The 26,831-nt window shown below is 49.4% G+C and overlaps 1 protein-coding gene across 4 annotated transcripts in view; it reads left to right on the top strand.

The window, feature by feature from the left end:
* LOC137519260 (microtubule-actin cross-linking factor 1, isoforms 6/7-like) overlaps positions 1-26,831 on the top strand; it is a 277,534-nt gene that overhangs the window by 150,806 nt on the left and 99,897 nt on the right. For all 4 annotated transcript variants that reach the window (XM_068238155.1, XM_068238153.1, XM_068238154.1 and 1 more), the window contains exons 8-13: positions 1,983-2,224; positions 4,870-4,989; positions 11,458-11,565; positions 15,554-15,772; positions 16,895-17,098; positions 22,791-23,016. In XM_068238155.1, coding sequence (XP_068094256.1) covers positions 1,983-2,224; positions 4,870-4,989; positions 11,458-11,565; positions 15,554-15,772; positions 16,895-17,098; positions 22,791-23,016 — 1,119 coding nt within the window. The remainder of the gene's footprint in view (positions 1-1,982; positions 2,225-4,869; positions 4,990-11,457; positions 11,566-15,553; positions 15,773-16,894; positions 17,099-22,790; positions 23,017-26,831) is intronic.

The following is a 26,831-nucleotide window of genomic DNA, read 5'->3' on the forward strand; positions in this document are numbered from 1 at the left end:
GTTAAATCACTACCTAGAGCCTGTTTTTAAACAGGCGTAGGTAGCTTAGTATGTAATAATTATTATTGAGGATCATATCATCAGCTGTAAACGTCCAGTCTTGTTCCCATACACAGATATTCTAGTCAGAGATGATTCTAGGTCAGCTTGGCTGGCTGAGCATAGATCAGTGTGTATTGTATATGTACCCGGGGCAATAAACACTTGTAGAAAACCTTTGCTCCTCATGCATGCCTGATTTTTATGGCTTTATGGCACTTGGAGTTTTTTCCCCAGTGCTGAGAGGTCCGTGTATTCTGACTCTCTGTCTAGTGTATTCTGAGTCTCTGTCTAAAGGGAAACTCTAGGGTACATACATACGGCATACAAATGTTATTATTATTATTATTGATTTATAAAGCGCCAACATATTCCGTGGCGCTGTACAAAGTAAGAAACAAACATGGGGTACATAATAACGACAATGGTGTACACTAATATACAAGATACATAATTGGTGACAAAATACAAAAAAATGATACAACATACAGAATACAAAATACAGAAGTGGTAATGACAGTGATAAAGTAACATGATGAATAAAATGTATAATGATTTCCAAGACACAAAAGGGGGAGAGAGCCCTGCCCTTGCCAGCTTACAATCTAAAGGGAATTGGGGACACAAGAGGAGGAATAGTATACAACAAATATATAGAGGCTGTGTGTTTTAGGATACCTAGTAGGAGTGCAATTTGGTCTTAGTACAAAGGGAAGTGGCTTAGGGTAGCGCATATGCTTGTCGGAACAAATGAGTTTTTAGAGAACGTTTAAAGGTAACAAAGGTTGGCAAGTGATGAATGTGTTGTGGGAGGGCATTCCAGAGGAGGGGTGAAGCACGTGTGAAGTCTTGTAAGCATGAATGTGAGGAGGTCATTCTAGAGGAGGACAACAGAAGCTCATGTGCAGATCTGAGATTGTGGTTGGGTTTGTATCTGGAGATTAGTGAGGATATGTACCGGGGAGAGAGATTGTGGAGAGCTTTGTAGATTAGGGTTAGGAGGTTGAACTGGATCCTCTGGTTAGTTGGCAGCCAGTGAAGAGCTTGACAAAGAGGGGCAGCAGAGGAAGATCGAGAAGAAAGATGAATGTCTTTAGCTGTGAGGCACAAACTAAAGACAGAAGATTGCAGCGTGCAGTTTTGAGTGACAATCGCACCAGCAACAATTGTACACACGTGACAACATACTGAGTGATCTCACAACGGAAGTAGTCTGCCACGGACTTGTAAAGTGATCACCGTCATCTGCTTACAAGCTGTCCGTCTTTCAGACACTCGTACACACAACACAACAACTGTAAATAGTGAGACGGTTTGCACTACAAAAGTTGTGAGCGTTCGGACGGTTTGATCTCTCGTGCTAAGGCTTGTCTGCAGACAGTCTTTGTCACACGCTGCGTATGCACAGAGCAATTGCTGCACAAACCGTCCTCCGTCTGCGGTCTTGAGAGACATTTTTATGTTGTGTGTATGGGCCTTAAGGGAGGCTTAAGTCAAATTAAAAAACAAGTTTTACTTACCTGGGATTTCTTGCAGCTCCTGGAGACAACCTGTGCCCAGGATGCCGGTCCGACTCCCTCCGGCCAGCAGCTACTGTCCGCACCCTGATCGTGTTCCTGTGGGTTGGCCATTGTGGGGCCGGCCATTGTGGGGGTCACCGCTGCTTGCCGAAGGGTCTCGATCCGACGTTGTGGGCACAGGATGATTACAGGGGGCTACAAGAAGCCCCAAGTAAGTTAAACTCTTTTTTTATTTGCCTTAAGATTTCCTTTAAGGGCAACTATACTGGTTCGACATGTCAGCCATGACACTATTCTATGACTGTTATTTACACAGTGTTTCTTTTCAGTAAATCACAATCAGTATTGGCTGATGAGAATCTCCATAGCTCATTGGTCAGAGAGGCGGCGGATTCTCATATCTCTATTTGTCCCATTATTTAGGGGAGGAGTCCCAGCTGTGCCAGGAAAAGATGGACGCCCTGCGGGTCAGATATATCATCATAGCGCAGAGTGCTGGTGACATCCTGCAGAGGACGGAACAAGCCCTGCAGGCCACGGAACACCTGGACCCCTCTCAGGAGGACGTCTCTCTGTGGTTGGGGCGCATGGAGAAGCTGGCTTCCTCTGTTAGCGATGAGGTGGACGGCGAGAGGAACCTGCTGACCGCCAGCGATACAGAGAAGGTGGGTGACCGAGAGACAGGAATATAACAACATAGTACATGGCATGTCTACCATTGTCTGAAACAGTCAGTGCGACAATAATTACACAATACTCATACCCAGTTAGGAAAATATTCCAGTAATTAGTCCAGTAACTCTCCTGCACAGGACAGAAGGTAAACTTAGAGAAATGCACCCTGTATGTATTTAGAGAGTTTAGCCTGTCTAATTCCCCCTCATCTGTGACTAATCACCACTGTAATTTGATCTCTCAGCTGTGTCAGCTCAGGAATCTCCTCTGCCTCGGCAGAGCAGCTAATTAGTAAACACAGGATGTTAACAATAAGTCTGCTTCCATGAAAGCAGTAAGTAGACACACACAGGTTTATTGCAGGAGTTGTATCAGCTGTGACAAAGAAATGTTTTTTGGTTTTTTTTAAAGGAACCCGAGGTGTGAGACCTATGCTAAGCTGCCATATGTATTTCCTTTTAAACAATACCAGTTGCCTGGCAGTCCTGCTGATCTTTCTGGTCGGTAGGGTCTAAATCACGCACCTGGAACAAGCATGCAGCTAATCTTGTCAGATTTGTCATAGACATCTGATCTGCTGCATGCTTGTTCAGGGTCTATGGTTAAAAGCATGAGAGGCAGAGCATCAACAGGACAGCCAGGCAATCTGCATTATTTAAAAGCAAATAAACATGTCAGCCACCATATCCCTCTCACGTCAGGTTCCCTTTAAAGGTTATTATGCTGTTGCTCTTTTTTTAGAGCAGAGAGGAGGGTCTGAGTTCAGGTCCGCTTGATCCCGCCCCCTAGTAGCGTCTGATGTGGTATAAAGCTGCCCAGTTCTCGATCCACACACTGCTTGATTGGTGAAAATTTACCGCCACTCCGTGACATTTTGGGTAGTGATGGGAAGTCCGACTCTTTTCAATGAATTGATTCATTCGATTCGATTCACTAAAAAGAACCGGATCATGAACCGACTCATTTGATTAATTTCACTGGGGAGGGTGTGGCTAGCAGTAACTGGTTTCTAGTCCCTCCCCTCCCCTGCTAATTGGCCCAGACATGTATTATTCCTCCTCCTGGCTCCTCCTCCTTCAGCTGTGTGTGTTGGGGCCCTTTTCCACTAGCTGCGTTTTTTGCCAAAAACACAAAACGTATGCGTTTGCTGATTCTTAAGTGCAGCCTGTCTGCGATTATGTTGCGTTTTGCGTTTCAATGTAAAGTATAGGAACGCATGAAAAAAGCTTTGCGTGTTGCGATTTGTATTGAACCACTAGTATCTATTTTCAAAAAGCAAGACAACACTTGCCAATCAGACAAACGCATATGCATAAAAAACGCACATCAAAATTGGTCAAAAACACAAACGCATAAAAACGCACAAAAAACTCACATCAACATTGGTCAAAAACCTTTCGCGGTGGAAAAGGACCCTGTGCAGCTGCAGTTCCTGACTCATCCGCTGAACTGATTCGGTTCAGTGTGATGAGTCGGATCACTCAACTCACAGGAAAGAACCGCCTCAAATGAACCAATCACTCATGAACCGGACAGCACTAATTTTGTGTCAATAAACTGTTGAAATTGCTCAGAGGTTTGTTGTTCCTCAAGGTGGAGGGGTCAGATGACCAGTGGGAGGTTCAGTATGGTCCCCTTGGTTTTCTGTAACTCCTAAATGTGGACTAATAAGGGGTTCATAAAGGGAAGCTCCTATGCCCCACCCCATGGTTTTATCTGCCCAGCATTCTCCACCCCTGCCTGCCGTCCTGCCTGTGGCTTCTCCTGTCCACCCCTGCCTTCCTGCCTGGCTGTGGCTTCTCCTGTCCACCCCTGCCTTCCTGCCTGTGGCTTCTCCTGTCCACCCCTGCCTGCCGTCCTGCCTGTGGCTTCTCCTGTCCACCCCTGCCTTCCTGCCTGGCTGTGGCTTCTCCTGTCCACCCCTGCCTTCCTGCCTGTGGCTTCTCCTGTCCACCCCTGCCTTCCTGCCTGGCTGTGGCTTCTCCTGTCCACCCCTGCCTTCCTGCCTGGCTGTGGCTTCTCCTGTCCACCCCTGCCTTCCTGCCTGTGGCTTCTCCTGTCCACCCCTGCCTGCCGTCCTGCCTGTGGCTTCTCCTGTCCACCCCTGCCTTCCTGCCTGGCTGTGGCTTCTCCTGTCCACCCCTGCCTTCCTGCCTGTGGCTTCTCCTGTCCACCCCTGCCTGCCTTCCTGCCTGTGGCTTCTCCTGTCCACCCCTGCCTTCCTGCCTGTGGCTTCTCCTGTCCACCCCTGCCTGCCTTCCTGCCTGTGGCTTCTCCTGTCCACCCCTGCCTGCCTTCCTGCCTGTGGCTTCTCCTGTCCACCCCTGCCTGCCTTCCTGCCTGTGGCTTCTCCTGTCCACCCCTGCCTTCCTGCCTGTGGCTTCTCCTGTCCACCCCTGCCTTCCTGCCTGTGGCTTCTCCTGTCCACCCCTGCCTTGCTGCCTGTGGCTTCTCCTGTCCACCCCTGCCTTCCTGCCTGTGGCTTCTCCTGTCCACCCCTGCCTTGCTGCCTGTGGCTTCTCCTGTCCACCCCTGCCTTCCTGCCTGTGGCTTCTCCTGTCCACCTCTGCCTGCCTTCCTGCCTGTGGCTTCTCCTGTCTGAATGTCCTCACTGCTCTTCTCTTCTCTCTTGCAGCTGGACCAGGTTGTTCTGCTGGAATTGTCTCATCTGACCAAAGCCGAGCAGCGTCTGGAGGAGCTGTGCCGGGTGACCCTGGATGTGGAGACCTTACAGAAACACATGAGGGATCATAAGGTGATGGTCACACATCTCCAGTGTATTCATGTTAGCTGCTCAGGAAAATACATAACCAGACCGTGAGCAGTAATGGCTATGTGACCCCACTGTACCCCACTTTAGCTTTCTGTACGTCACTGTATCTCACTGTACACTAGGGATGCTCGTTAGGATTCCACGGAAATGAAATCTCCGAATTTTCGATCAGAAATTGCATTTCCGCATCGAAATTCGGAAATCGGTAAGGGCACATGTCCACTTGCTCGGAAACCGGACCGAATCCGCAGAGGTCCCCCGCAGGCAAATCGCGCTGGGAAACTCTGCCATAGGAAACAATGGTGCCGCCGGCCGAATAGCTTACCCGAGCGATTCAGCCAACATTGCCATCAGTTTCCGCGCGGAAGGCTGCGAATCCCATAGCGTTGCATGGCACAGCTTATGGAATTCATCAGCGTTCCCACACACCCGGAAGTGCCGCCGCGCGTCTCGCAGCTGCGCGCTGTGGCTAGTGGAAACAGGCCCTAATGGAAGTGCGGTAGGCAGATTTTCGTGGAAATTTCCGCCGACTTTAACATCAATTTTCTCAAAAACTACAATTTTTTTTCCTCTTGTTCCTACTTTTGTGCTTAACATTCCCTGAAAATTTGGTGTTTCTAGCATCTATGGGGGCTTTGCTATTAACTTCTAAAGTCGGCGTCATACCACATAGCGGTTCCAAGGCGGATTTTCTTGGTAATTTCTGCCGACTTTATTATCAATTTTCTCAAAAACTAGTAGAAGCAGTAAAGTGTTGTACCGTGTTAGCCATGAGTAAAAGCAAGAAGTTTTGAATCAGGATGATACCATTTATTGGCTAACTTAGAGATGGATAAACAGTGAGCTTTCGACTTATAAAAAGCCTTCGTCGGACTCTTTCCCGGAAAGAGTCCGACGAAGGCTTTTTATAAGTCGAAAGCTCACTGTTTATCCATCTCAAAAACTACAAGGTCTTTTTGAAATACTTTTTTTCCTCTTTAGAGATTAATAGCAAAGCCCCCATAGGTGATAGAAACGCCACATTTTCAGGGAATGTTAAGCAGACAAGTGGAAACAAGAGGAAAAAAAATATTTCAAAAAGACCTCGTAGTTTTTGAGAAAATCAATGTTAAGGTTGGCGGAAATTGCAGTGAAAATCTGCATAAGAATGCGGAAATCGTTATCCGAAAGCGGAATCGGTAGCGGTACTTGGCAATGATGCAATGTGGATTTTCGGCGGAAAGGAAATTGACATTTCCGACCATCCCTACTGTACACCACTGTACCACAATATGCCACATTGAACCCCATTGTGCACCACTGTATCTCACTGTACCCTAATGTACACCACTATACCCCAATGTGCTTCACTGTATCTCACTGTATCTCACTGTACTTAAAGAGACACTGAAGCAAGACTAAATCTCGCTTCAGGTCTTATATATAGCAGGGGCACGTGTGCCCCTGCTAAAACGCCGCTATCCCGCGGCTTAACGGGGGTCCCTTCGCCCCCAGACCCACCCCCCGCAAAAGTTGGTCGTAAAATGGTCGTAGGGAAAACTCTTCCTGGAGGCAGGGCTAACGGCTGCAGCCCTGCCTCCCAGCGCGTCTAGGAAGACTGAGAGGGGCGGGGGAGAGGCGGAGATACGCGTCTGACAGACGCGCATGGGGCAGGGCTGCAGCGGTTAGCCCTGCCTCAACCAGGAAGCGCTCCCCCGCTGCACGGAGGGGGTTTGGGGGGACAGGGACCCCCGTTAAGCCGCGCTATAGCGGCGTTTTAGCAGGGGCACGCATGCCCCTGCTAACTATGAGGTCTGAAGCGAGATCTATTCTCGCTTCAGACTCTCTTTAACTGTACCCCCACTTTACCCTAATGTACCGAGCCGTACCCCACTGTACCCCAATGTGCTTATTTGTATCTCACTGTACCCCAATGTGCCTCACTGTACGCCACTGTACCCCAATATGTTAGCAAATCACTGAATAATGAACACACCTGCTCATATCATCGATCAGCTACAAGCATATTTTCTTTTCCAATGCCAGCTTGTTCCTCGGAGGAGGGGCTAATCAGCTTATTTATTATTATTATTTAGTACTAGCTGATTGCCCGGTGTTGCCCGGGTATGTATTTGGCTGGTGTTCCATCCACTTTTCCTAACCCTAACACACAATTACTTAATGACCAAGATTGTGAGCTGTGGGGTCCTTGGCATCAATAATTTGTTTATTCCCATAGAAATCAAACAAATCAGATAGGCTGTTTGTGGCTCCGCCCCTCTCCAGCATTTGAACCCCAGTCACCCAATGACCAACTGTAGCTGGTTTGAGGCATCTGCTATTAACAGTGTAAAAATGGCAGCAATTCAGATATTCCACTTGAAAATCAACAAATGCATTTTGATTGGCTATTATAGGCTCCACCCACTTCCCTGAATATTAATCAGTCACCCAGTGACCATCTGGGCAAAGTTTTAAAACCAGTGTAAAAATGGCTGCAGTTTATATTTTCCCAGTAAAATTTGTTTTTTGCTCCGCCAACTTTTTTGTAACCTGGGCACACGGTCACTCAGTGACCAATTTTGTGAGCTTTGGGGTCCTTGACATCAATAATTTGTATTTTCCCAGTGAAATGAAACAAATGTGATTGGCTGTGGCTCCGCCCCCTTTTCTGAATTTGAACCTCAGTGACCCAATGATCAACTGTACCAGGTTTGAGGCTTGTGTCATTAACAGTGCAAGAATGGCAGCAATTTCAATATTCCCCTTGAAAAACAGGTGAATTTTGATTGGCTTTTTTAGGCCCCACCCACTTTTCTGAATATTACTCCCAGTCACCCAGTAACCAACTGTGCAAAGTTTGAGAACCCTGCCATTAACAGTGAAGAAGGGTTGCAGTTTACATTTTCACAGGGAAATCTGTTTTTGACTCCACCCACTTTTTGTAATCTTGACACACAATGACCAAGTTTTGAGCTTTCGGGTTCCTGGTATCAAAATGGTGTGAATGGAAGCATTTTATCCAGCAAAGAAATCTGATTGGCTGTTTATGGCCCTGCCCCTTTAGTGAATTTGAACCCCAGTCACATAAAGGGAAGATCCACGTTCATATAAAAAAAAAAAAATATATACGAATCCACTTACCTGGGGCTTCCTCCAGCCCGTGGCAGGCAGGACGTGCCCTCGACGCCGCTCTGGAGGCTCCCGGTCGTCTCCGCTGGCTCACTCGACCTGGCCAGGCCGGCTTCCAGGTCGGGCTCTTCTGAGCTCCAACGTGCATCTCACTTGGTCGCGCTGACGTCATCGGACATCCTCCAGGAAGTACTGCGCAGGCACAGAACTACTTCTCCTGCGCAGTACAGCCTGGAGGACATCCGATGACGTCAGCGCGACCAAGTGAGATGCACGTTGGAGCTCAGAAGAGCCCGACCTGAAAGCCGGCCTGGCCAGGTTGAGTGAGCCAGCGGAGACGACCAGGAGCCTCCAGAGTGGCGTCGAGGGCACGTCCTGCCTGCCACGGGCTGGAGGAAGCCCCAGGTAAGTGGATTCATATTTTTTGATCTCCGTGAACTTTCCCTTTAATGACCGAATGTAGCAGATTTGAGGCCTCTGCCATTAACAGTGTAAGAATGGCAGCAGTTTCAATATTCCCCTTGAAAATCAATAGGTGAGTTTTGATTGGCTGTTGTAGGCTCCACCCACTTTCATGAGTATTAATCCCAGTTATCCAGTGACCAACTGTGTGAAGTTTGAGAACCCTGCCAATAACAGATTGGGGGAAATCAATCTAACAAATCTGATTGGCTGTTTATGACTCCACCCCATTTAGTGAATTTGGACTCCAGTCACCCAATGACTGTTTTAGGTTTGAGGCCTCTGCTATTAACAGTGTAAGAATGGCAGCAGTTTCAATATTCCCGTTGAAAATCAATAGGTGAATTTTGATTGGCTGTTGTAGGCTCCACCCACATTTCTGAATGTCAATCCCAGTCACCCAGTGACCAACTGTGTCAAGTTTGAGATCCCTGCCATCAACAGTGTAAGAATGGCTGCAGTTTATATTTTCCCATGTAAAAAGTTTGTTGTTTTTGGCTCTGCTATTTCTAACCTTGACATACAGTCACTCAATGACCAAGTTTATGAGCTGTGGGGTCCTTGGCATCAATAAGTTGCAATTTCCCACTGAAATTAAACAAATCTGATTGGCTGTTGGTGGTCCGCCCCCTTTTCAGAATTTAAACCCCAGTCTCCCAGTGACTGACTGTACCAGAATTGAGACCTCTGCCATTAAGAGTGTATGAAGGGCAGCAATGTAAATATTTCCCTTGAAAATCAATCAATTCCAGTCACCCAGTGACCAACTGTGGCAAGTTTGAGAACATTGCCATTAACAGTGTAAGAATGGCTGCAGTTTATAATGTCTCATGTAAAAAATGTAGTTGTTGGCACCGCCCACCTTTTCTAACCTTGACATACAATCAGTCAATTACCAAGTTTATGAGCTTTGCGGTCCTTGGTATCAATTTGTATATTCCCATTGAAATTAAACAAATCTGATTGGCTGTTTGTGGTTCCGCCCCCTTTCTGTCTTTGAACCCCCAGTTACCCAGTGACCAACTGTACCAGGTTTGAGGCATCTGCTTTTAACAGTGTAAGGCAGCAATTTAAGTATTTCCCTTGAAAATCAACAGGTGAATTTTGATTGGCTGTTGTAGGCTCCACCCATTTTCCTGAACATTAATACCAGTCACCCAGTAACCAACTGTGCAAAGTTTGACAATCCTGCCATTAACGGTGTAAGAAGGGCTGCAGTTTATATTTTCCTATTGAAATTTGTTTTTGGCCCCGCCCACTTTTTAAAACCTGGACACACAGTCACTCAATGACCAAGTTTGTGAGCTTTCAGGTTCCTGGCATCAAAAATGTGTGAATGGAAGCAGTTTATCCACCAAGGAAATCTGATTGGCTGTATGTGGCCCCACCCCTTTAGTGAATTTGAACCCCAGTCACCCAATGACTGACTGTAGCAAGTTTGAAGCCTCTGCCATTAACAGTGTAAGAATGGCAGCAGTTTAAATATTCCCCTTGAAAATCAATAGGTGAATTTGTATTGGCTGTTGTAGGCTCCACCCACTTTCCTGAATATTAATCTCATTCACCCAGTGACCAAGTTTGCCAAGTTTGAGAACCCTGCGATTAACAGTGTAAGAATGGCTGCAGTTTACATTTTCCCATTTAAAATGAATGGCTGAAATTTGATTGGCTGTTTTATGCTCCGCCCAATTTTCCTGGATTTGTAACCTCGGTCACCAAGTTACCAACTGTGTCAAGTGTGGGGACTCTTGCTTGATTACTGTGAGAATGGCAGCCTTTTAAATTTTTTCCATTGACATGAATGGGTGAAATCTGATTGGGTGTTTGTAGCTCCGCCCAGGTGTACAGGGGGGACGCGAGACCCCCAGAACATATCATCCCAGGTAGTAAGGGATCTGTATACCAAGTTTCGTTCAAATCGGTCAAGCCGTTTTCGAGTGATCGCGATGCACGCACGCACACACACACACATGTACACACACACACGCGATTTTATATATATAGATTTATTATATAGCGCGGACATCTTCCGCAGCGCTGTACAGATTATATATTGTCTTGTCACTGACTGTCCTCAGAGGAGCTCACAATCTAATCCCTTCCATACTCATATGTCTATGTGTAGCATATGTATTGTAGTCTAGGGCCAATTTAGTGAAGTGTTTGGTTTTGGCACTCAGCACCAAAGCTGGGCACCGCTGAGCACTAATGCTATAGTGCGCAGCCTGCACAAGGGTAATTTGCCGGACGCCCTTCTCTCTTCGCGCTGCTACGACTTGGAAGGGGAATAGTATTTAATTTGAGCATCAGCAGGGAGAGTCGTCATTCGCCTCACCCTGTACCCAGCTCACTGGTGGCGTACTAACACGTACGCCAATTTAGGGGGGAAGCCAATTAACTTATCTGTATGTTTTTGTGATGTGGGAGGAAACCAAAGTGCTCAGAGGAAACCCACACAGACACGGGGAGAATATACAAACTCCCTGCAGATAGTGACCTGGCTGGGATTCAAACTGGGGACCCAGCACTGCAAGGTGAGAGCGCTAACCACTACACCACCGTGCTGCCCCTTATTACACCCTTACTACACCGTGCTGCCCCTTATTAGGAGAATGCCTTGCTCCCTCATTACTGGTACACAGAGTACTACAGGAAAATGTGATTATTGTGGATGGAGGAGCCTGAGGCACAAAGTACTGCAGGTAAATCTGACAAGTGTGGAGAGGTCGGAGTCACGTGAGCTGGAGGAGGTGCCACATGGCCACCTGATCTCAGTCTGTGATGGAGGAGGAGCCACATGGCCACCTGATCTCAGCCCACGCGGGACTTGGCCTTTCACTCTCAGACTTGGTCTAATGATGGTCCTTTCTCTTCCAGCTGCTGGCGGTGGACGTCCTGCAGCACTGCGGCATCACCGAGAGGCTGCTGGCTATCTCCGATATTCTGCTGACGATGTGCCCAAAACTCACCCAGGAGCGGCTGCAGGTGAGGAGGGGAGGGGCTGCAGGTGGGGGATGGAGCGGCTGCATGTGAGGGGGAGTGGCTGCAGGTGAGGGGGGAGTGGCTGCAGGTGAGGACGGGAGCAGCTGCAGATCAGGTGGGGGCGGCTGCAGGTGAGCATGGAGAGCAGTTGCAGGTGAGGGGGGAAGCGGCTGCGGGTGGGGGGATGGAGCGGCTGCAGGTAAGGGGGGAGTGGCAGTAGGTGAGCGGGGGAAGTGACTTCTGGTAAAGGGGGAAGGGGATGGCTGCAGGTGAAGGGGGAGCAGCTCCACCCTCTCACTGGTTATATGTCTGCATAACTCCGGGCCACATGTGCAGGACAGCGCACGTTCCTCTGTGAGGTCCCGCCCCCGAGGAGCTCCTTATAAGAGTATCTAGTGATGCCATCTGGCACGTTTTCTCCGTAGTCATTAGTGATGCCAAACACAGGAAACATTTGACCTCTCCCTGCATTCCCCCTATGAATAAATATTGAGGCCCCTATTCACTAAACCTATTTGCTGTTGGGTGACAGAAGTTTGCACTTGGGTCTTATCAGCGAAGTACGTCATTTACGTGCCCCCTAATGACCACAATGTAGATTGCGGCAATGCGGCACTGAAGCGGACGAGTTGGGCGCTCGATAGTAGCCGATCAGCCGCATAATTTCTTATTATTTGGCCATTAGTAGAGGAATGGCTAGTAGTTGGTTGCCGGCAGGTTAGTGTTCTTGGAAGGGGGTCAGTGTTAGGCAGGTGTGGGATAGTGTTAGATTCTCGGGAGAGGGTCAGTGTTAGGCAGGTGTGGGATAGTGTTAGATTCTCGAGGGGGGGGGGGGGTCAGTGTTAGGCAGGTGTGGGATAGTGTTAGATTCTCGGGAGGGGTCAGTGTTAGGCAGGTGTGGGATAGTGTTAGATTTCTCGGGAGGAGTCAGTGTTAGGCAGGTGTGGGATAGTGTTAGATTCTCGGGGGGGGGTCAGTGTTAGGCAGGTGTGGGATAGTGTTAGATTCTCGGGAGGGGGTCAGTGTTAGGCAGGTGTGTGATAGTGTTAGATTCTCGGGGGGGGGGGGGGTCAGTGTTAGGCAGGTGTGGGATAGTGTTAGATTCTCGGGAGGGGTAAGTGTTAGGCAGGTGTGGGATAGTGTTAGATTCTCGGGAGAGGGTCAGTGTTAGGCAGGTGTGGGTTAGTGTTAGATTCTCGGGAGGTCGTCAGTGTTAGGCAGGTGTGGGATAGTGTTAGATTCTCGGGAGGGGGTCAGTGTTAGGTAGGTGTGGGATAGTGTTAGATTCTCGGGAGGGGGTCCGTGTTAGGCAGGTGTGGGATAGTGTTAGATTCTCGGGAGGGGGTCAGTGTTAGGCAGGTGTGGGATGCTGTTAGATTCTCGGGAGGGGTCAGTGTTAGGCAGGTGTGGGATAGTGTTAGATTCTCGGGAGGGGGTCAGTGTTAGGCAGGTGTGGGATAGTGTTAGATTCTCGGGAGGGGGTCCGTGTTAGGCAGGTGTGGGATAGTGTTAGATTCTCGGGAGGGGGTCAGTGTTAGGCAGGTGTGGGTTAGTGTTAGATTCTCGGGAGGGGGTCAGTGTTAGGCAGGTGTGGGATAGTGTTAGATTCTCGGGAGGGGGTCAGTGTTAGGCAGGTGTGGGATAGTGTTAGATTCTCGGGAGGGGGTCAGTGTTAGGCAGGTGTGGGATAGTGTTAGATTCTCGGGAGGGGGTCAGTGTTAGGCAGGTGTGGGATGCTGTTAGATTCTCGGGAGGGGTCAGTGTTAGGCAGGTGTGGGATAGTGTTAGATTCTCGGGAGGGGGTCAGTGTTAGGCAGGTGTGGGATAGTGTTAGATTCTCGGGAGGGGGTCAGTGTTAGGCAGGTGTGGGATAGTGTTAGATTCTCGGGAGGGGGTCCGTGTTAGGCAGGTGTGGGATAGTGTTAGAGTCTCGGGGGGGGGGGGGGGGTCAGTGTTAGGCAGGTGTGGGATAGTGTTAGATTCTCGGGAGGGGGTCAGTGTTAGGCAGGTGTGGGATAGTGTTAGATTCTCGGGAGGGGGTCAGTGTTAGGCAGGTGTGGGATAGTGTTAGATTCTCGGGAAGGGGTCAGTGTTAGGCAGGTGTGGGATAGTGTTAGATTCTCGGGAGAGGGTCAGTGTTAGGCAGGTGTGGGATAGTGTTAGATTCTCGGGGGGGGGTCAGTGTTAGGCAGGTGTGGGATAGTGTTAGATTCTCGGGAGGGGTCAGTGTTAGGCAGGTGTGGGATAGTGTTAGATTCTCGGGAGGGGTCAGTGTTAGGCAGGTGTGGGATAGTGTTAGATTCTCGGGAGGGGGTCAGTGTTAGGCAGGTGTGGGTTAGTGTTAGATTCTCGGGAGGGGGTCAGTGTTAGGCAGGTGTGGGATAGTGTTAGATTCTCGGGAGGGGTCAGTGTTAGGCAGGTGTGGGATAGTGTTAGATTCTCGGGAGAGGTCAGTGTTAGGCAGGTGTGGGATAGTGTTAGATTCTCGGGAGGGGGTCAATGTTAGGCAGGTGTGGGATAGTGTTGGATTCTCGGGAGGGGGTCCGTGTTAGGCAGGTGTGGGATAGTGTTAGATTCTCGGGAGGGGGTCAGTGTTAGGCAGGTGTGGGATAGTGTTAGATTCTCGGGAGGGGTCAGTGTTAGGCAGGTGTGGGATAGTGTTAGATTCTCGGGAGGGGGTCAGTGTTAGGCAGGTGTGGGATAGTGTTAGATTCTCGGGAGGGGTCAGTGTTAGGCAGGTGTGGGATAGTGTTAGATTCTCGGGAGGGGGTCAGTGTTAGGCAGGTGTGGGATAGTGTTAGATTCTCGGGAGGGGGTCAGTGTTAGGCAGGTGTGGGATAGTGTTAGATTCTCGGGAGGGGGTCCGTGTTAGGCAGGTGGGGGATAGTGTTAGATTCTCGGGAGGGGGTCAGTGTTAGGCAGGTGTGGGATAGTGTTAGATTCTCGGGAGGGGGTCAGTGTTAGGCAGGTGTGGGATAGTGTTAGATTCTCGGGAGGGGGTCAGTGTTAGGCAGGTGGGGGTTAGTGTTAGATTCTCGGGAGGGGTCCGTGTTAGGCAGGTGTGGGATAGTGTTAGATTCTCGGGAGGGGGTCAGTGTTAGGCAGGTGGGGGTTAGTGTTAGATTCTCGGGAGGGGGTCCGTGTTAGGCAGGTGTGGGATAGTGTTAGATTCTCGGGAGGGGGTCCGTGTTAGGCAGGTGTGGGATAGTGTTAGATTCTCGGGAGGGGTCAGTGTTAGGCAGGTGTGGGATAGTGTTAGATTCTCGGGAGGGGTCAGTGTTAGGCAGGTGTAGGTTAGTGTTAGATTCTCGGGAGGGGGTCAGTGTTAGGCAGGTGTGGGATAGTGTTAGATTCTCGGGAGGGGGTCAGTGTTAGGCAGGTGGGGGTTAGTGTTAGATTCTCGGAAGGGGGTCCGTGTTAGGCAGGTGTGGGATAGTGTTAGATTCTCGGGAGGGGGTCCGTGTTAGGCAGGTGTGAGATAGTGTTAGATTCTCGGGAGGGGTCAGTGTTAGGCAGGTGTGGGATAGTGTTAGATTCTCGGGAGGGGGTCCGTGTTAGGCAGGTGTGGGATGCTTTTAGGCATGAGGAAGGAGGGTTATTATAGGAATTGGAGTCAGGGAAGTCAATAGGAAAATATCGGTTAACGTGGCCACTAAAGATCCAATCTTTTTCATCCAATTTTACCAAATCTATGTAGTAGAAGGGCAAAACTGAGTGAATATATTGAATGGATAATTAAGGAAGTTCTTTTATATTACATAAAAACAGTAAGATTGGATGAAAAAGATTGGATTATTAGTATTCACCTTAAGAATAGGATTACCGACATTTTCACTATGGACATCATGCAGCGTCCAGCTCGCCAGGCGCCGCCGGTATACGTATTCTACATCAGAGCGCACTGCTATACGTATATCAGACACACTGAGGGTTGCTGAAAGGTGAGTGAACCAGATGCTGTACCATTATATTCTGTTACTGCCCCCTGCAGGCCTCTTTGGAGTCTCTGAAGGAGAAATGCCCCCGGATCGGAGCACAGATGACATCCTCGCCCCCTGGCCTGGAGCACACCCTCTCCTTGCTGGGGCAGTTCTCAGAAGCACAAGAGGAGCTGCTTCCCTGGATAGAGGAGACTGAAGAGGACCTTCCCCAGCCCTCCCCGACCTGCGGAATCTCCGGAAACTTCCGAGAGCAGCAAGAGAGGCTGCAGGTGAGAGGATGTCACATGGCAGCAGGAGCTCTGGGGGGGATATGTCTGTATGAGAGACCAGCGTGTCACACACAATGTACAGCAGGGGGGCACACAGCACTGTCCCGATACCAACACCATGCCTCAGCTACACTAGTGCACCATATGGCCAATCCCCCGCCCTCTCAGCTACACTAGTGCATCATGTGGCCACTCCCCCGCCCTCTCAGCTACACTAGTGCACCATGTGGCCACTCCCCCGCCCTCTCAGCTACACTAGTGCATCATGTGGCCACTCCCCCGCCCTCTCAGCTACACTAGTGCAGCATGTGGCCACTCCCCTGCCCTCTCAGCTACACTAGTGCAGCATGTGGCCACTCCCCCACCCTCTCAGACACATCTTTGAGGAAAGAAACCGACACCCTGCAGCTAGGTTACTATCAGTACAGGCACAGAGTAACAGCTTATACTGTACATACTGGAGGCAGCAGAGATCAGCACACACTGCAGCTAGTTTACTATCAGTACAGGCACAGAGTAACAGCTTATACTGTACATACTGGAGGTAGCAGAGATCAGCATTCGCTGCAGCTAGTTTACTATTAATACAAGCACACAGTAACAGCTTATACTGTACATACTGGAGGCTGCAGAGAACAGCACACACTGCAGCTAGTTTACTATCCGTACAGGCACAGAGTAACAGCTTATACTGTACATACTGGAGGCAGCAGAGATCAGCACACTCTGCAGCTAGTTTACTATCGCTACAGGCACACAATAACAGCTTATACTGTACATACTGGAGGCAGCAGAGATCAGCCCACACTGCAGCTAGTTTACTATCAGTACAGGCACAGAGTAACAGCTTATACTGTACATACTGGAGGCAGCAGAGATCAGCCCACACTGCAGCTAGTTTACTATCAGTACAGGCACAGAGTAACCGCTTATACTGTACATACTGGAGGCAGCAGAGATTAGCACACTCTGCAGCTAGTTTACTATCAGTACAGGCATAGACATTTACTCTCCTCCCCTTAAACCATAAGGGGTGTATTGAAAATCTTGGCGTACAGAGTGCGTGGTTGCTCAGAGTTACGGGGTGAAGGGGATCATTTCTCTGTTTGTTTTTCCCGTCAGGCCCTGCGAGAGGTGGTGGCAGAACATAAGCCACTTGTCACCAAACTTCACCGGATCTCCTGCAAGTTGTCTGAGCTGTGCCCAGAGGAGAGTGGCAGCTTCCAGCAATGCTTCGAGTCCGCAGAGAAGAGGTACTGCGCTATCCGGGAGGCCGTCCGCCAAGCCGCTGCTGTCCTGGAGGATACAGTCCCCCGATACAGTCAGGTCAGTCCCCCGATACAGTCCCCTGATTCAGTCAGGTCAGTCCCCCGATATAGTCAAGTCAGTCCTCCGGTACAGTCAGGTCAGTCATGATGTTCTCTGTGGTATGACCAGCCTTGTGTCCTCTCCTTCCTGTAGATCTCAGAGAGGCTGGACATGATGTTCTCTGTGGAATGACCAGCCTTGTGTCCTCTCCTTCCTGTAGATCTCAGAGAGGCTGGACATGATGTTCTCTGTGGAATGACCAGCCTTGTGTCCTCTCCTTCCTGTAGATCTCAGAGAGGCTGGACATGATGTTCTCTGTGGAATGACCAGCCTTGTGTCCTCTCCTTCCTGTAGATCTCAGAGAGGCTAGACATGATGTTCTCTGTGGAATGACCAGCGTTGTGTCCTCTTCTTCCTGTAGATCTCAGAGAGGCTGGACATGATGTTCCCTGTGGAATGACCAGTCTTGTGTCCTCTCCTTCCTGTAGATCTCAGAGAGGCTGGACATGATGTTCTCTGTGGAATGACCAGCCTTGTGTCCTCTCCTTCCTGTAGATCTCAGAGAGGCTGGACATGATGTTCTCTGTGGAATGACCAACCTCGTGTCCTCTCCTTCCTGTAGATCTCAGAGAGGCTGGACATGATGTTCTCTGTGGAGTAACCATCCTTGTGTCTTCTCCTTCCTGTAGATCTCAGAGAGGCTGGACATGATGTTCTCTGTGGAATGACCAGCCTTGTTTCTTCTCCTTCCTGTAGATCTCAGAGAGGCTGAACATGATGTTCTCTGTGGAATGACCAACCTCGTGTCCTCTCCTTCCTGTAGATCTCAGAGAGGCTGGACATGATGTTCCCTGTGGAATGACCAGCCTCGTGTCCTCTCCTTCCTGTAGATCTCAGAGAGGCTGGACATGATGTTCTCTGTGGAATGACCAGCCTCGTGTCCTCTCCTTCCTGTAGATCTCAGAGAGGCTGGACATGATGTTCCCTGTGGAATGACCAGCCTCGTGTCCTCTCCTTCCTGTAGATCTCAGAGAGGCTGGACATGATGTTCCCTGTGGAGTAACCATCCTTGTGTCTTCTCCTTCCTGTAGATCTCAGAGAGGCTGGACATGATGTTCTCTGTGGAATGACCAGCCTTGTTTCTTCTCCTTCCTGTAGATCTCAGAGAGGCTGAACATGATGTTCTCTGTGGAATGACCAACCTCGTGTCCTCTCCTTCCTGTAGATCTCAGAGAGGCTGGACATGATGTTCCCTGTGGAATGACCAGCCTCGTGTCCTCTCCTTCCTGTAGATCTCAGAGAGGCTGGACATGATGTTCTCTGTGGAATGACCAGCCTTGTTTCTTCTCCTTCCTGTAGATCTCAGAGAGGCTGGACATGATGTTCCCTGTGGAGTAACCATCCTTGTGTCTTCTCCTTCCTGTAGATCTCAGAGAGGCTGGACATGATGTTCTCTGTGGAATGACCAGCCTTGTTTCTTCTCCTTCCTGTAGATCTCAGAGAGGCTGGACATGATGTTCCCTGTGGAGTAACCATCCTTGTGTCTTCTCCTTCCTGTAGATCTCAGAGAGGCTGGACATGATGTTCTCTGTGGAGTAACCATCCTTGTGTCCTCTCCTTCCTGTAGATCTCAGAGAGGCTGGACATGATGTTCTCTGTGGAGTAACCATCCTTGTGTCCTCTCCTTCCTGTAGATCTCAGAGAGGCTGGACATGATGTTCTCTGTGGAATGACCAGCCTTGTTTCTTCTCCTTCCTGTAGATCTCAGAGAGGCTGGACATGATGTTCTCTGTGGAATGACCAGCCTTGTGTCCTTTCCTTCCTGTAGATCTCAGAGAGGCTGGACATGATGTTCTCTGTGGAATGACCAGTCTTGTGTCCTCTCCTTCCTGTAGATCTCAGGGAGGCTGGACATGATGTTCTCTGTGGAGTAACCATCCTTGTGTCCTCTCCTTCCTGTAGATCTCAGAGAGGCTGGACATGATGTTCTCTGTGGAATGACCAGCCTTGTGTCCTCTCCTTTCTGTAGATCTCAGAGAGGCTGGACATGATGTTCTCTGTGGAATGACCAGTCTTGTGTCCTCTCCTTCCTGTAGATCTCAGAGAGGCTGGACATGATGTTCTCTGTGGAATGACTAGCCTCGTGTCTTCTCCTTCCTGTAGATCTCAGAGAGGCTGGACATGATGTTCCCTGTGGAATGACCAGCCTCGTGTCCTCTCCTTCCTGTAGATCTCAGAGAGGCTGGACATGATGTTCTCTGTGGAATGACCAGCCTCGTGTATTCTCCTTCCTGTAGATCTCAGAGAGGCTGGACATGATGTTCTCTGTGGAGTAACCATCCTTGTGTCCTCTCCTTCCTGTAGATCTCAGAGAGGCTGGACATGATGTTCTCTGTGGAATGACCAGTCTTGTGTCCTCTCCTTCCTGTAGATCTCAGAGAGGCTGGACATGATGTTCTCTGTGGAGTAACCATCCTTGTGTCCTCTCCTTCCTGTAGATCTCAGAGAGGCTGGACATGATGTTCTCTGTGGAATGACCAGCCTTGTGTCCTCTCCTTTCTGTAGATCTCAGAGAGGCTGGACATGATGTTCTCTGTGGAATGACCAGTCTTGTGTCCTCTCCTTCCTGTAGATCTCAGAGAGGCTGGACATGATGTTCTCTGTGGAATGACTAGCCTCGTGTCTTCTCCTTCCTGTAGATCTCAGAGAGGCTGGACATGATGTTCCCTGTGGAATGACCAGCCTCGTGTCCTCTCCTTCCTGTAGATCTCAGAGAGGCTGGACATGATGTTCTCTGTGGAATGACCAGCCTTGTGTCCTCTCCTTCCTGTAGATCTCAGAGAGGCTGGACATGATGTTCCCTGTGGAATGACCAGTCTTGTGTCCTCTCCTTCCTGTAGATCTCAGAGAGGCTGGACATGATGTTCTCTGTGGAATGACCAGCCTTGTGTCCTCTCCTTCCTGTAGATCTCAGAGAGGCTGGACATGATGTTCTCTGTGGAATGACCAGCCTTGTGTCCTCTCCTTCCTGTAGATCTCAGAGAGGCTGGACATGATGTTCTCTGTGGAATGACCAGCCTTGTGTCCTCTCCTTCCTGTAGATCTCAGAGAGGCTGGACATGATGTTCTCTGTGGAATGACCAGCCTCGTGTATTCTCCTTCCTGTAGATCTCAGGCTGGGCATGATGTTCTCTGTGGAATGACCAGCCTCGTGTATTCTCCTTCCTGTAGATCTCAGGGAGGCTGGACATGATGTTCTCTGTGGAATGACCAGCCTTGTGTCCTCTCCTTCCTGTAGATCTCAGAGAGGCTGGACATGATGTTCCCTGTGGAATGACCAGCCTCGTGTCCTCTCCTTCCTGTAGATCTCAGAGAGGCTGGACATGATGTTCCCTGTGGAATGACCAGCCTTGTGTCCTCTCCTTCCTGTAGATCTCAGAGAGGCTGGACATGATGTTCTCTGTGGAATGACCAGTATTGTGTCCTCTCCTTCCTGTAGATCTCAGAGAGGCTGGACATGATGTTCTCTGTGGAATGACGAGCCTCGTGTCCTCTCCTTCCTGTAGATCTCAGAGAGGCTGGACATGATGTTCCCTGTGGAATGACCAGCCTCGTGTCCTCTCCTTCCTGTAGATCTCAGAGAGGCTGGACATGATGTTCTCTGTGGAATGACCAACCTCGTGTCCTCTCCTTCCTGTAGATCTCAGAGAGGCTGGACATGATGTTCTCTGTGGAATGACTAGCCTCGTGTCCTCTCCTTCCTGTAGATCTCAGAGAGGCTGGACATGATGTTCCCTGTGGAATGACCAGCCTCGTGTCCTCTCCTTCCTGTAGATCTCAGAGAGGCTGGACATGATGTTCTCTGTGGAATGACCAGCCTTGTTTCTTCTCCTTCCTGTAGATCTCAGAGAGGCTGGACATGATGTTCCCTGTGGAATGACCAGCCTCGTGTCCTCTCCTTCCTGTAGATCTCAGAGAGGCTGGACATGATGTTCCCTGTGGAGTAACCATCCTTGTGTCTTCTCCTTCCTGTAGATCTCAGAGAGGCTGGACATGATGTTCTCTGTGGAGTAACCATCCTTGTGTCCTCTCCTTCCTGTAGATCTCAGAGAGGCTGGACATGATGTTCTCTGTGGAATGACCAGTCTTGTGTCCTCTCCTTCCTGTAGATCTCAGAGAGGCTGGACATGATGTTCTCTGTGGAGTAACCATCCTTGTGTCCTCTCCTTTCTGTAGATCTCAGAGAGGCTGGACATGATGTTCTCTGTGGAATGACCAGTCTTGTGTCCTCTCCTTCCTGTAGATCTCAGAGAGGCTGGACATGATGTTCTCTGTGGAATGACTAGCCTCGTGTCTTCTCCTTCCTGTAGATCTCAGAGAGGCTGGACATGATGTTCCCTGTGGAATGACCAGCCTCGTGTCCTCTCCTTCCTGTAGATCTCAGAGAGGCTGGACATGATGTTCTCTGTGGAATGACCAGCCTTGTGTCCTCTCCTTCCTGTAGATCTCAGAGAGGCTGGACATGATGTTCTCTGTGGAATGACCAGTCTTGTGTCCTCTCCTTCCTGTAGATCTCAGAGAGGCTGGACATGATGTTCTCTGTGGAATGACCAGCCTTGTGTCCTCTCCTTCCTGTAGATCTCAGAGAGGCTGGACATGATGTTCTCTGTGGAATGACCAGCCTCGTGTATTCTCCTTCCTGTAGATCTCAGGGAGGCTGAACATGATGTTCTCTGTGGAATGACCAGCCTTGTGTCCTCTTCTTCCTGTAGATCTCAGAGAGGCTGGACATGATGTTCTCTGTGGAATGACCAGCCTTGTGTCCTCTCCTTCCTGTAGATCTCAGAGAGGCTGGACATGATGTTCTCTGTGGAATGACCAGCCTTGTGTCCTCTCCTTCCTGTAGATCTCAGAGAGGCTGGACATGATGTTCTCTGTGGAATGACCAGCCTTGTTTCTTCTCCTTTCTATAGATCTCAGAGAGGCTGGACATGATGTTCCCTGTGGAGTAACCAGCCTTGTGTCCTCTCCTTCCTGTAGATCTCAGAGAGGCTGGACATGATGTTCTCTGTGGAATGACCAGCCTCGTGTATTCTCCTTCCTGTAGATCTCAGAGAGGCTGGACATGATGTTCTCTGTGGAATGACCAGCCTTGTGTCCTCTCCTTCCTGTAGATCTCAGAGAGGCTGGACATGATGTTCTCTGTGGAATGACCAGCCTCGTGTATTCTCCTTCCTGTAGATTTAAGAGAGGCTGGACATGATGTTCTCTGTGGAATGACCAGCCTCGTGTATTCTCCTTCCTGTAGATCTCAGAGAGGCTGGACATGATGTTCTCTGTGGAATGACGAGCCTCGTGTCCTCTCCTTCCTGTAGATCTCAGAGAGGCTGGACATGATGTTCTCTGTGGAATGACCAGCCTCGTGTCCTCTCCTTCCTGTAGATCTCAGAGAGGCTGGACATGATGTTCCCTGTGGAATGACCAGCCTCGTGTCCTCTCCTTCCTGTAGATCTCAGAGAGGCTGGACATGATGTTCTCTGTGGAATGACTAGCCTCGTGTCCTCTCCTTCCTGTAGATCTCAGAGAGGCTGGACATGATGTTCTCTGTGGAATGACCAGCCTTGTTTCTTCTCCTTCCTGTAGATCTCAGAGAGGCTGGACATGATGTTCTCTGTGGAGTAACCATCCTTGTGTCTTCTCCTTTCTATAGATCTCAGAGAGGCTGGACATGATGTCGGAGAGCTTGGACCGGCTGAAGGAACGCATGCAGAGCTCCACATCTGTCCGCGGAGAACCCTCACGAATCCGGGAACAGCTGCAGGAGAACTCCCAGGTCCAGGGGGAGCTGGAGAAGCTGGGATTGGCTCTGGAGAACATCAGCAGACAGGGCAGTGAGCTGGCGTCCAGCCTTACAGATGAGGCTGCAGAGCCACAAGGTACCGTCAGGTGGTCACATTGGTGGAAGTGCTTTACCACCCAGATAATGGAGAACATCACAGCTTTCTGGTTTCTGGAGATGAGTCTTAGGGCGGGTTCACAGCGGGCGTAGCAATCCTTGTTACAGCAGGAATACAACGGGAAAGCAGTTACACATGTTAGCCGCACATTGTGTCGCATACAGTGAAGAATACAGTCAATAAGAAGCATGCTTCACTGTACCCTTATATGGTACACACCATGCATGCAGTATATTGGGACTACTCTATCAGACCGTACCGCAAAGGCCACGCTGTGAAAATTGCATTGCTTTCACATTGCAGCTCAATGTTTTGCATTACAATGCAGCCGCTGAGACGCACCACAAGTCTCGAATGTGGCCTTAAAGTGCACTTGTAGCAAAAAATACAGCCCCTATGGGGTACTTACCTCAGGAGGGGGAAGCCTCAGGATCCTAATGAGGCTTCCCCGTCCTCTTTAGCTTGGGGGATACAATGCTGGCTCCCCCAAACATCCCCCCAACAAGCACTGCGCAGGCGCAGCAGCACAGGGCAATATTTACCTTCCCCGGTTCCAGCGCAGGTGCAGTAGCGGCTTTCCGATGGGCTTGGGCGAAATTAGTGAAGCCCGATCGGGTCTGCTCTACTGCCCAGGTGAGATTCACCTGCACAATAGAACAGACCCGATCAAGCTCTGATATATTTCTGCGGGAGCCCGAGCAGAAAGCCGCTACTGTGCCTGCGCTGGATCGCGGTAAGTAAATATTTACTTCTCCGACGTTTGGGGGCTGCCAGCACTGGATCGCCAGGATAGAGGAGGGCGGTGAAAGCCTCGTTAGGATCCAGGGGCTTCCCCTCCCGAGGTAAGTACCTCCCAAAGGGGTGTTTTTCTTCTTACAGATTTACCGAAGTGACATGTGACATGATGAGATAGACATGTGTATGTACAGTGCCCAGCACACAAATACCTAGGCTGTGTTCCTTTTTTTTCTTTCTCTGCCTGAAAGAGTTAAATATCAGGTATGCAAGTGACTGTTTCTGTCCGGGTCGGACTATAGCATAACTCTTGCTGACAAGAAATTACAGCCATAAAACACTTTCCTGTCAGTAAACGACTTCTTAGATTAAAAAGGGTCAATAATTCATAGATTTGAGCTCTGGCATACCTAAATGAACATGTCATTGGGCAGAGACACTTAAACAGTAAAAACTTAAAAACTAGATTTAAATATAAACTAAAACTGTGGCATATCTAAAAAAAAGTCATTTTTAGGGGATAGAGAATAGATACAAATGTTTATCTCAGTTTATTTTCACCTCGGATGCCCTTTGTTATGCCTAGTACACACCATACAATTTTCTGTAAAATTTTGCTGTTAAGGTGCGTACCCACACACTACGGAAGCCAACGACGGGTCCGTCAGACCCTCCCACTGGGCGGACTTTCGGCCGACAGTAGTGCATGTGTATGCACTGTCGGCGGACTGATAAAGCTGTTCCTGGATCGTTCAGGAACAGCCTTATCAGTCCGCCGACAGTGCATACACATGCACTACTGTCGGCTGAAAGTCCGCCCATTGGGAGGGTCTGACGGACTCGTCGTTGGCTTCCATAGTGCGTGTGTACGCACCTTAAGATTTTCTGTAATTAGATTATTTTATGTAAAGTACTGGTAGAGACTGGTAATTATCTCTTGTGCATTGATAGATGGTTAGATAAAAAATTTCCAACATGTTAGAAATTATCTATCTGTCAGGTATATCTAACAGAAAATCTTACAGAAAATTGTATGGTGTGTACTAGGCATTAAGGTGCCCATACTTGACTCGATCTTCTGCTCGATTGAATTGGATCATTTTATCAGATCATAGGAGAATCGATTATGTTCTGTGTGATGGAAATTGGTCGACATTTGTTTGAACGAGCAATTTGCTAGATCAGGCAGTATGAAAAAATGTTGGTTGATCATGAAAAAAATCGGCTACTCTTCGCTCTATTTTGATTGACAAAGAATCAGTTTACAAAGAATGAATCTTCCCAGGAATAGATCACCTTGTGTTGGGATCATTATTATCATCTGACCATCTGTACTGCTGATATGGGTGGTCTTCATGGGCGGTGTATACAGGGCCGGTTTAAACAACAATGGGGCCCAAGGGCAGAATAAACCTGACCCCCCCCCCCCCCCCCCCAACAAATACCCTGGAGCAAAAATCGGCATTAAGGAACCTTTTTTGCAGCTGGTATAGTCAGGGTGTGAAGCCCCAATCAGTCGGAGCTCCACATTCTGGCTACCCCAGCCTGCATGGGGGACAAGGGGTTAAAAAGTTTCAGGAGGGGGGACTGCACATAATTTTTTTTTTTTAAATTCCCACACTCTAAACATAAAAAAAAATGGGAAAATAGGAAAAAAAAATGCCAGGGATCTTCATACAGCCATATTGCGGCTGTATAGCGATCCCTGGCCAAAGCGCTGCGGCTGCGTATAGACCCCCTGGAAACCCCGTCAGGAAATGTATTGCTCTTTCTTTTGATGCATGTAAAATTACACTACCGTTAGGTACTAAAAGTGACATTTACCGCATTTAAAAGTATACTTTTTTCCTTCGAAACTTTGAAATCGATTTTCTAAAAAACTATAAGGTCTTTTTGAAAAATTGTTTTTTCCTCTTATTCCCAATGATCTCCTTAACATATCCTGCAAATTTAGGGTTTCTAGAATGTAAGGTGGATTTGCTATTAACCATTCAAGTCGGCAGGTTTTTAAATATGTATTTTTTTTCCTTTGAAACTTTAAAATCGATTTTCTCAATAACTATAAGGTCGATGTAAAAAATTTTTTTCCCTCTTGTAGCCACTGGGGGCCCCTACAAGCTCTGGGGCCATGGGGCAGCTGCCTCCTTTGCCTCTATGGTAGCGCCGGCCCCAGGCGCGGAGCTAGGGGGGGTCGGGGTAGGACAAGTGCCCCGGGGCGCCTGGTCCCCAAGGGCGCCCTCCGCCTGGCTGAGCTGCGGGTTTTTTTTTTTTTTCGGCGGGTGAGGGGAGCAGCGCAGAGAAGAGGGAGAGCTGTGCGGACGGTGGGGAAGGGGGGCCATATCCCCCCTCCTTCCCTCACCTTAGGTGCTCTCTCCCTCCCTCGCTGTCCCCTCCAATGTCCGGGTGGCTGGGCTGGCAGCGGCGGGCGGAACTCACCTCCGTCTCGCTCCAGCGCTGGCCGGAAGTTCGGGTGCGCAGCCGCTGCTCTGGTCTGGACCAGACCAGAGTAGTGGCAGATCCATCCGGCGTTGAGACGAGACGGAGGTAAGTTCCGCCCGCCGCTGCCAGCCACCCGGACATTGGAGGGGACAGCGAGGGAGGGAGAGCAGCTCTTCTCTGCGCTGCTCCCCTCCTGCTGGGGAGGGGGACACCTGACCTGGCTACCTACTCTGGGCACATATACCCCTGCCTACATATACTGGACATATATCCCTGGCTACCTACTCTGGGCACATATACCCCTGCCTACATATATTGGGCACATATACCCCTAACTACATATACTGGGCATATACCCCTGGCTACCTACTCTGGGCACATATACCCCTGGCTACCTACTCTGGGCACATATACCCCTGGCTACCTACTCTGGGCACATATACCCCTGCCTACATATACTGGGCATATACCCCTGGCTACCTACTCTGGGCACATATACCCCTGGCTACCTACTCTGGGCACATATACCCCTGGCTACCTACTCTGGGCACATATACCCCTGCCTACCTACTCTGGGCACATATACCCCTGGCTACCTACTCTGGGCACATATACCCCTG

This window comes from Hyperolius riggenbachi, chromosome 5 (assembly GCF_040937935.1).
Source record: "Hyperolius riggenbachi isolate aHypRig1 chromosome 5, aHypRig1.pri, whole genome shotgun sequence".
NCBI classification, from domain to species: domain Eukaryota; kingdom Metazoa; phylum Chordata; class Amphibia; order Anura; family Hyperoliidae; genus Hyperolius; species Hyperolius riggenbachi.